This window comes from Tachypleus tridentatus, chromosome 13 (genome assembly GCF_004210375.1).
Source record: "Tachypleus tridentatus isolate NWPU-2018 chromosome 13, ASM421037v1, whole genome shotgun sequence".
NCBI classification, from domain to species: Eukaryota; Metazoa; Arthropoda; class Merostomata; order Xiphosura; family Limulidae; genus Tachypleus; species Tachypleus tridentatus.
The window spans coordinates 23,030,457-23,043,454 of record NC_134837.1 but is presented as its reverse complement, the minus strand read 5'-3'; the positions used below and the strand labels follow the sequence as shown (position 1 = coordinate 23,043,454).

Below are 12,998 nucleotides of genomic sequence, written 5' to 3'. Positions count from 1 at the left end.
TGCTGTCAGTTACCTGAAGTTGGCCATTCCAGTCCTGGGTTCAGGTCAAAATAAAATTAAAATGTGTAAAGGAAATCATGCTAAAACAGTGTAGAGTCCAATAAAAGCCTTAAATTAAGTTATAAAGATCAACAGCTCTTAAAATTGTAAAAACATGAGTGAGGCAGCCAGTATCACCTATGACATTGGTTAATGTCAAGGGCAAACCTACCTTAAAAATATGTTCAAAATGGTGCCATCATTCTTGGTTGTAAAGACATCATGATAATAAAATATGTACGATTGTGACTTGAGTGCCACACAGGCTACATACTGGTGTATCAGTACCAGATAAAAGGAAGTGGTGAGTTATAAAACTGTGACCAATGCATAGTCTAGCCAAAACAACTTCCTCCCTTTGATCTTTACAGAAACAAGATGGTTAAAGAAGGCTTGATTTGAAAAAGCTTATTATTACATTGCTCACTCTAGGTCAACTGCCAACTGGTGTACAGTTAGGTTTTGATAACTGGATCATAGTCCATGTATGGAACAGGTACGGTGGCGATAGAGCCAGAGTAAATGGACTTTGCCACTCTATCAACCCCATGAATACCAATATGACCTGGTATCCAAAAAAATAAACAGAGACAGGTGATAGAGTTGGTTGGTTGATTTGGTGTTTTATGGCACAAAGCAGCTAGGCTATCTGTGCCAAACATCCAGTAAAAAGTTAAAATTAAAGTAAAATTAGGAAATTCGTAAAAGGAAATTAAAGTAAAATAAAACAAAGTTGAAAAAAAAAGCATAAAACCAATGTTTACATCTAGTCTACAGCATTAAGAGAAAAACTACAGTAACACAAGTTGTAGAGGACTTTCTGTAGTATAATGGTAATTATCCTAACTTGCCAGAAAGACTAACACATAGGTACACAAACCACCGTCAGTCACCTGAAGTTGGCCTTTCCAGTCCTGGTTTCAAGTTATTTGACTTTACGGCCATTTTCTAATTTCAAAAGGAACTAGACGTACTTTGATTCTTAAAAGGGAATCTCATTAAAAAAAAAAGGTCTAATGTATAAATTAAAAAACTTAAATAGCATTAAAAAAATTGATGGCCTTTAAAAAACTAAAAACATTTCCAAGATGGACAGTGTCACCATCACCAATAACACTGTTTAACATTATGGACAAACCTTGGGACAGAATATAATGAAAATGGCACCATCGTTGAGAGTCATAACAACGGCAAGAAAGTAAAACGTGGTTTACTGTGACTTGAGTATCACACAGACCACACAATGGTGCATCAATTTCAGATAAAAGAAAACAATGAGTTAAAAAACTGTGACCAATGCATAGTCTAGTTAGAACAACTTTTTTCTGATTCTTATGATGGCTAAAGTCCAATATAGGGTTTTATTTGGAAAAGCTTGTTGTCACGTTGCTCATTTCAAGTCGACTGCCAACTGGCTTGGAGTTGAGCCTTGAATACAGTACCATAGTCCATGTATGGAACATACACAGTGGTGATAGTGCCAGAGCAAACAGATTTTGCTGGGACATCAGCAAGCTTGTTCCCACAAATACCAACATGACCCGATATCCAGAAAACATGGATAGAAGTAGATGTTAAAGATAATTGGGCCAGTTGGTTTTGAATATTGGCAAGAGCAGGGTGTGAACTAATGTGAAGCAATTCCAGAGCCAGTAGAGAACTAAGTGAGTCAGTGTAAATAATGCAGTTTGAATACTGCTTAGCTTCTATGTGATCCAGGGCAAAAGAAATGGCATTCAGTTCAATAGTGAACACAGAAGCTATAGAGAGGATTCTGTATGTAACCACCGAACCACGACAAACCATGGCTGAGCCCACAGAGTCGCCTGATTTTGAACCATCTGTATAAATAGGAGTGGTAGGATGGTTTGAAAGATGTTCAGCAAATAACAGACAATATTTTCAATCAGGAGTGTCTGCTTTTCTCAGATGACTTAAAGATAGGTCACATTGGAGGACCATACAAAGCCATGGTGGGATGGCCTGACCAGTGGATACAGCAATGTTATTCAAAGACAGACCCAATTCAACCAACTGTGCCTGGATATGAAGGCCAAAAGGAGCAATGGAAGATCGTCTATTCTGAAAAGGTTTGTGAGACTCCATGCATAAGATCTAAACTCATGAAGTGCAGAAAGCCCTAATGCAGAGCTGACATTCTTGATGACAAAAGGGGCCCAACATTTTTAAGGTCAAGGTTCTTGACAGAGCCATAAACCAGTGGTCCATAGTCAAGTTTCGAATGAATAAGAGCATGATATATCTTTAGCAAAGAACATCGATCCACTCCCCAGGTGGTGGAAGATAGGACACAGAGGATGTTCAGTGCTCTTGTACATTTGACCCAAGCTGCTTGATATGTGGTATAAAGGTCAGCTTATTGTCAAAGATAAGCCTCAAGAACTTTGTCTCAAGGACCACAAGCAGCACAACTTCACAGATACAGAGTCCAGGATCAGAATGAATATGCCATTGGAAGCAAAAGTGCAAGTAACCAGTTTTAGATAGAGAGAAATTAAAGCCGTTTGTTGTGGTCCACTTCAGTAAATTACTGAGGGCAGTCTGTAGCTGCCACTCAATATACATCCTGTTCAATGACTGACACGAGATGTGAAAGTTGTCGATATAGAGCCCGTTTGCAACAGTAAGAGGGAGTTGTTCAGTGATGGCATTAATCTTTATACTGAAAAGTGTAACACTCAAAACACAGCTCTGAGGGACTGCAAGTTCCTGTAGAAAAGAATAGAAAAGTGTTGAACCCACATGAACTTAGAATCTCCTGTCCATTAAAAAATGTTTAATAAAAATGGATAAATGGTTACGTAACCTACATATATGGAGGTCTCGCAAAATGCCATACCTCCAAGTTGTATCATAAGCCTTTTCAATGTCAAAGAATACTGATAAAAGATGTTATTTGAGAAAGGCTTCTCTGATGGGTGTTTCAAGTTGAATCAGGTGGTACATGGTGGAGCGCTGTTGTTGGAATCCACACTGAGTAGGTGAGAGGTTGTTTGATTCAAGGAACCAAACTAGACGAGCATTAATTATCTTCTCTAAGGTCTTACCGAGACAACTCAAAGCAATTGGACTCCAAATTCGAAGGATTCTTTGGATCCTTCCCAGGTTTAAGAATAGGGTTTTTTGATTGATTGATTTAGTGTTTTATGGCATAAAGCAGCAGGCTATCTGCCCCAAACATCCGGTGAAAATGTAAAAATAAAAGTAAATGTAGTAAAAGACATAAATGGAAATGAAGGTAAAACAAAAAAAGTATAAAACCAATGTTGACACCTAGTCTACAATGTTAAGAGAGAAAGCAGAGTATAAGAAGTTGTAAGGTATTTACTCTAGCAAAATGGTAATGATCATAACCTGCCAGGAAGACTAACAGGTAAGTTCAAGAACCACCATCAGTCACCTGAAGTTGGCCTTTCCAGTCCTGGTTCCCGGGTTATGTGTCATAGCAGCCAGTTTCAAAATGTAAAAGAATAGAAGTTTTAAAAGACACAAAGCAAAATCGCAATAATGAGTAGCCAAATGTCAAGTAAAAAGATAAAAGTCAAGTAAATGGAGTAAAATTTGTAAAAGTAAATGAAGGTAAAAACAAAACAGCAATTAAAACAGGAAATGGCGTAAAAACCAATGATGACATCCAGTCAACAAAGTTGTAAAGGACTACCAGTAGCAGAATGGTAATGATCATAACCCGCCAGGAAGACTAACAGGTAAGTATAAAAACCACCGCCAGTCACCTGAAGTTGGTCTTTCCAGTCCTGGTTCCGGGTTATGAGTCAATATGGCCAGTACTAAAAAGTTAAGTAGTAAAAGTGTGAAATGATATGCAGCAAAAGTATAATAACAACTCGCCAGGATGACTAACGAGTAGTTCAAACAGGAGCGTTAGTCACCTGAAGTTGGCCTTTCCAGTCCTGGTGTCGAGTTATTTAATGTTCTGGCCATTGTCCAATGTCAAATTGAAGGAGAGAGATTAAAACAGTAAAAAAGGAACCACAATTAAAAAGGTGTAATGAATAAATATGCAACACTTAAATGAGATTAAAAAGGTTAATGGCCATTAAAAAATTAAAAACATTATCAAGGTGGACAGAGTCACCATCACCAATAACTCTGTCCAATGTTACAGATTGACCCTGGGAAAAAATATGTTTAAAATATTGCCGTCGTTGAGAATTGTAACGATGGCAAGAAAGTAAAAACGTGGCTGATAGTGATTTGAGTGTTACACAAACTTCACATTGGTGCATCAGTTCCAGATAAAAGAAAATGATGAGTTAAAAAACTGTTACCAATGCGTAGCCTAATGAGAACAACTTCCTCCTTCTGAACTTTACGGAAGCTAGATGGCCAAAGTCCAATTTTGGGTTTGATTTGAAAAAGTTTGTTATCACGTTGCTCATTCCAAGTGGACTGCCAGCTGGCACGGAGCCGAGCCTTGAAGACAACACCATAGTCCATGTACGAAATAGGCATAGGAGTGATGGTGCTGAAGCAGACATATTTAGCTACCATGTCTGCAAGCTTCTTCCCGCGAATACCAACATGGCCTGGTATCCAGAAAAACTGGATTGAAGTAGCTGCTAATGAGAAATGGGCCAGTCGGTTTCGAATATCAGCGAGAATAGGATGTGAGCTAACGTGTAGCGATTCCAAGGCAAGTATAGAACTAAGCAAATCAGTATAAATAGTGCAGTTGGAGTACTGCTCAGCTGCAATATGATCCAGGGCAAGAGATATGGCATAAAGTTCAGCAGTGAACACAGAAGCTGTAGAGGGGATTCTGCATGCAACTACTGAACCACAGCAAACCATAGCAGAGCCCACTGAATTACCTGATTTGGAACCATCTGTATAAATGAGAACTGAATGATTGTTTGAAAGATATTCATTGAATAAAAGACGGTACTTCCAATCTGGAGTATCTGCCTTTTTTAGGTGATTGAAAGAAAGGTCACATTTGGGGGCTGTAATAAGCCATGGTGGGATGGGCCGACCTGTGGAATCTGCAATGTTATCCAAGGACAGACCCAATTCATCCAATTGCTCCCGGATGCGAAGGCCAAACGGAGCAATGACAGATCGTCTGTTCTGAAAAAGTACTGTCCACCGAGAAAGGAAAACACATTCCCAGGTGGGATGTTTTGGTAAGGAATGAAGTTTTGAAGTATATTGTAAAGATAGTTGCAAACGACGAAGGTGTAGAGAAGGTTCATGAGATTCAATGTATATGCTTTGAACTGGAGAGGTGCGGAAAGCCCCAGTGCAGAGTCGAAGTCCTTGGTGATAAACGGGGTCCAGCATCTTTAAGGCCGAGGGTCTGGCAGAGCCATAGACCATTGATCCATAATCGAGTTTCGATCTAATAAGAGCACGATATACCTTTAACATTGAACAGCGATCTGCCCTCCAACTGGTAGAAGAGAGAATACGGAGGATGTTCAGTGCTCTTGTGCATTTGACCCAAAGCTGCTTTAAGTGTGGTATAAAGGTCAGTTTACGACCAAAGATAAGCCCCAAGAACTTGGTCTCCGGGACCACTGGCAGCAAAACTTCACCGATATGGAGTTCAGGATCAGGGTGAATACCCCGTCGATGGCAAAAGTGCAGGCATACAGTTTTGGAGAGAGAGAAATTAAAGCCGTTCACCAGAGTCCACTTCCGTACACAATTGAGGGCGGTTTGTAGTTGCCGCTCAATATATCTCATGTTTGATGACTGACATGAGATGTGAAAGTCGTCGACATACAGCCCATTCGCAACAGTGAGAGGGAGTTGTTCAGTGATGGCATTTATCTTTATACTGAAGAGTGTAACACTCAATACACAGCCTTGAGGGACTCCAAGTTCCTGTACAAAAGAACGGGAAAGTGTCGAACCCACACGAACTTGGAATCTCTTGTCCATTAAAATTTTTTTAATAAACATGGGTAGATGGCCACGTAACCCATATGTATGGAGGTCTCGCAAAACGCCATACCTCCATGTTGTGTCGTAAGCCTTCTCTATGTCAAAGAATATTGATACAAGATGTTGGCGGTTGAGAAAGGCTTCTCTGATAGATGTTTCAAGACGAATTAGGTGGTCTGTGGTGGAGTGCTGTCGACGGAACCCACACTGGGTGGGCGAGAGGAGGTTGTTTGATTCAAGGAACCAAACAAGACGAGCATTAACCATCCTTTCTAATGTCTTACAGAGACAGCTCGTCAAAGCAATTGGACGGTAGTTTGAAGGAATCTTGGGATCTTTCCCTGAGAGCATCAAGGTCTGATTGATCATATGTCTCTCCAGGGGACAGGTACAGAGAACAAACAGTGATGGTATGACCCAAGGAAACACGGATGGCTACGGCCTCCAAGGGTGTTTTGAGTGACAAAGACAGGGTGGGCACATGCTGATCAACCAACAGTGCCACCCCTCCATGTACTCGACCATCACACAACCTGTCATTCCTGTACAGAGAAAACTGCCGAATGGAGACAGTATCAGCAGTTTTGAGAAATGTTTCTTGTAAAGAAAGACAAACAGGATGGTAGGAAGCAATCAGCGTTTTGATATCATCCAGATTAGAACGTAAACCTCGACAGTTCCATTGTATCAAGGTGGCCATTTTTAAGAACGGATAGGTGAAGTGGCTGGAGAACCCTTCGGTTTACGACCACGTCTTTTTTCTTTACTGTCTTTAGTCGGAGGAGGTCTATCAACCTCCATGGATCCTGCTCTGGGTCAGATGGGCAGGTTTTTTGTTATTGGAAGGGGAATCCAGTGACTGAGGACGTGAACGAATAATTGTTTTGTCTCTTGTGGTGGGAGAAAAAGATGTATCAGAAGAAATGCCTGTATTTGAAACTGAAGGACGTGGATCTTGAGGTTTGTTGGAAGGTATGGGAGGAACAGAGATAGGTGTGGAAATCGATTCATCAACCTTTTTAACCATGGAGGTCATAAGGCTTTTCATTTGTTTTGAAAACGATTCTCTTGGAGGCACAGAGAGATCTGTCTGCACTCCCACTGTAGTTGTGGAATGAAGTGCAGCAGCATATATCCGAGATGGAGTTGTGGACTGCAATTTCCGAGCCTCAGGATAACTAATGCTATGTGTCATTTTCAAACGCTGCAACTCTTTTTCCTCCAACCATTTTGGGTGTGTTAGGGTTGGACCCCTCAACCAGCAGGATCCTCTCCTCCCCTTCACGGGTCGCCATGCACGGCAAACACGTGGGTGGATGTTTAGATTCCAGAGAAGGTAACCAGATAGAACAGAACCTTCCCTGGGAGGTCCCCTCACCACGTACAGGAATCCACACCGAGGGGATTTGGTATAAGGAGTACTGTTGAATTGTGACTGCATTAGTAGGTTTTAAAAATGTTTTCTGTAAAAAAAGGCATTTGGAATGATAGTCAATCAAATCCTTGATGTCATTGACATTTGATTGAAAACCTTGACAGTTCAATTGGATTAGTGTGGTCATTTTTATTTATTTTGGAGGAGAATATGGCAAGGAGACCTTCTGCTTAAGACCGTGCTTTTTTTCTTTACTGGATGTGAGTCGGTCATTCCCTAGTGCTCTAGATCGAGTAGGCAGGTCAGTGTTTGTAGACATGTGTTCCAGTGATTTAGGACATGAACGAATGGTTTATATTTTTTTGGGTGTCAAAAGAGGAAGATCCCACTGAAACACCTGAACTTGAACAAAGTGAAGTTGGGCAATGACTAGAAAATGTGGTTAGGACAGAGACAGAAGTTGATACTGATTCATTAACTTGGTTGATTTTGGAGGGTACTAGATTAAGATGCACTGTTAAGGATTTTGTAGGAGGCATGGAAAGGTCTGTCTGGACTCCTACAGTAGTAGTGGAATGGATTACAGCAGCATAAGTCCGAGATGGAATTGGGAATAATAATTTCCAAACCTCTGAAACTGTGAACCGTTTTAAACATTGTACTTCTTTCTCTTCCACCCATTTAGGGAAAGAAGTAAAATAGGAAGGATGTGGACCATTACAATGAACACAATGCAGTTCTAGTTGGCATTCAAAAGTGTCATGGTCTTTACCAGCACAATGGGCATATATAAAGGAAACATAGCTAGATGTTTTCGAGTGACCAAATCATTGACAACAAAAACATCTAACAAGATTAGGAATATAATGCTGTACCTTACAATTCAGATATCCTGTCTTGATTGTGGTAGGAGGACGTGATGTTATAAATGTTAATATCAGAACATATGTTGGCTCAATAATCCCTTCCCAAAGAGTAAAAATTGGCACACGGCTGTAACACCTTAGCTGGTGAAACCTGCAAGGATCTCAGACTCAGGAATGGTCTTTAAATCCCTCTCAACTATAACTCCTCTGGAAGAATTCAAAGTAAAATGAGGAGTAACCTCAATGGGTATATCTCCAATGGCCTTTGATTTCAAGAGGAGTTTGGAATGTTGTGATGAAGATGTTTCCACTAAAATGTCCCGAGATCATAATTTTTTTTACTGATTAGGAGAGCCAGCAAGCCCTTCTAAACCCTTCTGAATAAAAAATAAAGACATCTGCCCTAAGCGGTTTTCAGTTAAAGAATGTATAATTAAAAATTGCAGGACAAATTCAAGTTGTGAGTTTAATGGTACAGAGTCATCAATGCATGGTCATTTGCCAGTAGTGGGATTTTTCTCTATGCTGTCATGCTTGTTTGTTTTTTTTATTTGAGAGGTATTCATAATAAAAAAAATATATTTTGGTGCCCGTTGACCCAACTCGCCATGAAGCCCTAAGAGGGGATGCACTACAGTGCCATATAATGTCACTGCAGCGACACCAGGGTTTCGTGAGCACTATACCTGAACACCAGTATCAGACATAATGTTCACTACACTTGTTGAGGATGTTCTATGCTGACACTCAGTTGACCCTGGCCCAAATGGATTAGCTGATTGATCTTGAGTGGGGGGCCACTGCCCATCTACAGGAGTTCAATGCCAAAGTGGTGTGGTGGAGATGGACCACTCAACCACCAGAATACTCTCCTCTCCTTCATGGGTCACCTCTCACGACAAACACGCAGGTGGATGTTTAGATCCCAGAGGAGGTAAACTGAAAGTACAGAACCTTACCTAGGAGATCCCCTCACCACGTACAGGAATCCACATCAAGGGGGCTATTCTCAGAAAACTTGGAAAAACAGCATCATTCTCTGAAGACTTATAAGACAAAGAGGATGACATTGAAGTCTACATGAAATAAAAAGTAATAGATTTGAAAAAAAGGATTAGCAATTGAGGTACAAGAGCTTATGTTTTGTGTAACTTGCAATGCTATGTGTTAATCAATCCAGTAAATATATTTGATTTGATTCAAACATATCTGCCTACTTTCTACTTCAACTTGTATTTGAAAAGTATTCTTACAGTTTTTTTAAAAAGCTAACTGCCATTGTATGGATCAAAGTTTCAAATGCTCCCATTAATTTATCTCTTACAATCAGTTTCTCAACCCAGCATTTATAACCTTAAGTTGCTTAAAGATGTAGTAATGGTTATGCTGGTATAAATTATTGTACTTTCATGCTAATATGTTAATCCTAGTATCTTTGTTTTTTTCAACTTCATTCACTGTTTTAAGTTAGTTAATAAACAATGTTGCAAACTTTTTTAACAAGAATGGAACTGTAAGTTAGTTACTGAAATTCAACATTCAGGCCTAAGAACTACAGGGTGGCCCGTAAGTTCTTACTCATCTATATATCTTATGTATCAAGTGTATCTGTGTGCTGTCCCTCTTTCTCGCTGCATAATATTATGCAACGCCATGTTCTGTGAGACATTTTCCTCAACATAGCAGGGGTTATTGTTCCAAATGCTATGGTAACAGCTGCCTTCAACTCATCATTAGAATTATAACGTTGTTTAGACACAATGTCCTTTATGTATCTCCTAAGAGAGTTATCACATGTTGTCAAGTTCGGACTTCTTGCAGGCCATTTCATGGTTGCCGGGGATGTTACAGAACCACAACCTATCCATTTGTCTGGAAACAATTTATAATACATGCATAATTGAATATAACATAACAACATACGGATGGGTAGGGGCTTACAGAATACCCTGTACATGCACTTGATGAAGGCTTCTGATTCAAAAGCAAGAACATATATATATAAGTTGACTGGACTAATCTCTCACATGTTTACTGAGTACAAAATCATTTTCCCAAAATCACTGTTACCTTTTGTTGAATATGCCATATAGTGTTAAACACTTAGTGTACAGCTCTTAAATACAATACATTTCAAGTACAAACAAAGTGGCATTTAAGACTTAATTTGACAAATAAATGAACTTAATTACTAAATATCAATAGACTTTTTTAATGTTAGCGTGGATTTGAAATAATTAATCAAATCTGTTATGGAAGCATGACCTAAAAATACAATCCTGGTAATCTAATGATATTGTCTGATAATCATAATTACATATTTAATTTTCCTTCAACCAAGTTACCATACTGACATGAACTAAGTAAAAACATTACAGAAAATTTATTTTAAAAATAAGTAACCGTGGAAAATTATCAAACATTAAACAAATGTACAGAACAAGGACTAAGCAACAAGATTACCATATAATACAAAAGGTATTTAACATATTTCCTTGCAAAAATCTGATGACTTCTTGAACACACCATAGTGAGCTGCTATCACATTTAATAAAATAATCATGGGTGTTCACTAATACATGTTGAGATGTGTATATCAGCCACATGAAAAAAAAATACAGTTTTAAAATGTCCAATAAAGTACTGTATTATTATAGTATTCATATATAAGGAAATATATAGAGCTTTAAAAATGTATCTGAAGATGTTTGTCATATATATTGTAAATGTTTATTCTCCTTCAGTAATTGCTAGAAACTAAAAATAATTAAAACATACAGTATTTACAATAGAATAAGTTCTCTACACCTAAACACTAAAAGGTATCATTACTTTAAATTCTATCTTTCAAACAAAAAATTATATCTTTTGAAAATTACTATAAAAATATCAGTTAAAAGTCACAGTTAAAGTACAAACGTCACCACTGGAAAATATTATAAATTTGCTAAATTATTTTCAATAAAATAAACCTACCCTGTTCAAACAGATTTCAAAAAGTATACAACTAATTTCAATTTTAAATGCCATGAAAGATGGTAAGCATTAGCACTTTGAAAGATACTTATCTAAGAATTTGAACCTTCTCAAGTTTTTATACAATTTATTGATCAGATTTGATACCAAAACTACCGTACTTTACATCATAGTTTGTCAATAGCTATATATATATTTGTGTGTGTGTATATATGACCTAGTACTAATATATATACATATAATAATAATGTGCACCCCACAGTGTATATAAACAAATGACTATATACCATTGTAGTGAAAGGTGTATTTTCCCCTAAAAATATCAAATTTTTGGGGTGATTACAGTTAGCCAAGACAAACCTTATTTTTACAATAAACTGTACAGTAATTGTGTGTTGAAGAAAACTGTATGAAGAACATCTTTATGTAAAAAAAGCTACAATATTATATATTCTGACAATGTACTCTCTTTAAGATACAGCCAATTATTATTGGTGGTCTAATCAAAAACCTGTGATATATAAACCTCAGATTCAATGAAATACTTAAAATTCACCATTTAAAAATCATCTTAATGTAAAATGTGCATCATGCAGGTGTTTGCCATAAAATAAAACAATAATTAATATGTTACTAATCACATAACTTTCCATACAAATAAAAAACATTCCTTTCACCATTATTCAACAAAATGAAATCAGTTACAATATTAAGACTTTAATTTTATCATGTCAGAGTCTATCAATTTTACTTTTTTTTATAGTGTTCTCCTCTTACAGTGTCCATTAGTGATGAAACTGTTTTTTATAGTGCTAAAACACAATACAATATTTATAATTTACATTATTTTACAAGAATTATAATGGGAGTTGAATAATTAAAGAATCTTTAGATGATTTTTCATGTTGTGGTTTAAAGGAGTAACAAATGCATTAGAAAAACAAGTTCATGTAATTTTATCATATAATAAAGAATTCCATTTCCAATTACTTCAGTAATTCAGAAATCAACAGCCTGTTGCTTCTTAAAACTATATTACAAATGCTCAACAACCAAATATTTTTATAGTACACCTTTTCTTATCACATTATAATTTCTTTTAAATTACGTATACTGTTATAAAGCATCATTTCAACGGCATTGCAAAATACGTAACAACATAGTGTAACAACGTTAGTCATTAATAATATATGATAATTAATTATAACTTAATTTATGGAGCTAACAGTTTTAAATGCATAAATATTTCGAAAAACACCTCAACTAATAAATGTATCATACATTCACTAACACTACCTTATCAGCACCATGTCAATGTCATAGATTCGTAAAGCTAATCTGTTACAGTGCTAGTCTGTAAGGCAACTAGTACCGATATATATGTATATATAATAACAATGTTAAGTGTAATGCAGTCAACCAAATTATCATACAATTTAAAAAGACAGCTTACCTATAATTTCTACACAAATAACCACGATTTATGTTACTAACGTTAGTAACAGAATACGATTTAAAAATATTTTAGATTATCAAACGTGTAATTATTACAGCCTAGACCAATGCTACCAATTCGTTTACAGTACAGCATACGTTGTTAGGTTAATTAAGATATTAATTTTACTTATTTTTAACTTCAAATCTATATCTTACCATCTCATGAATGTGAAATTGTTTTAAGATAAAATAATATTATTAACATCAATCACATCACTAAGCTCAGTTGGCAATAACGTAGCATCACAGTATTATATCTACACTATACGCTTTGATACGTATAATATTATTCTCTTCACCTGGTGGTACTACGCGTC

The 12,998-nt window shown here is 37.1% G+C and overlaps 1 protein-coding gene across 1 annotated transcript in view; it reads right to left on the bottom strand.

Annotated features, from left to right (window-relative positions):
* ksh (transmembrane protein 167A-like protein ksh) overlaps positions 1-12,998 on the bottom strand; it is a 24,835-nt gene extending 11,837 nt beyond the window's left edge. Inside the window, exon 1 of the mRNA XM_076475726.1 lies at positions 12,838-12,998. Coding sequence (XP_076331841.1) covers positions 12,838-12,840 — 3 coding nt within the window. The 5' untranslated portion in view covers positions 12,841-12,998. The remainder of the gene's footprint in view (positions 1-12,837) is intronic.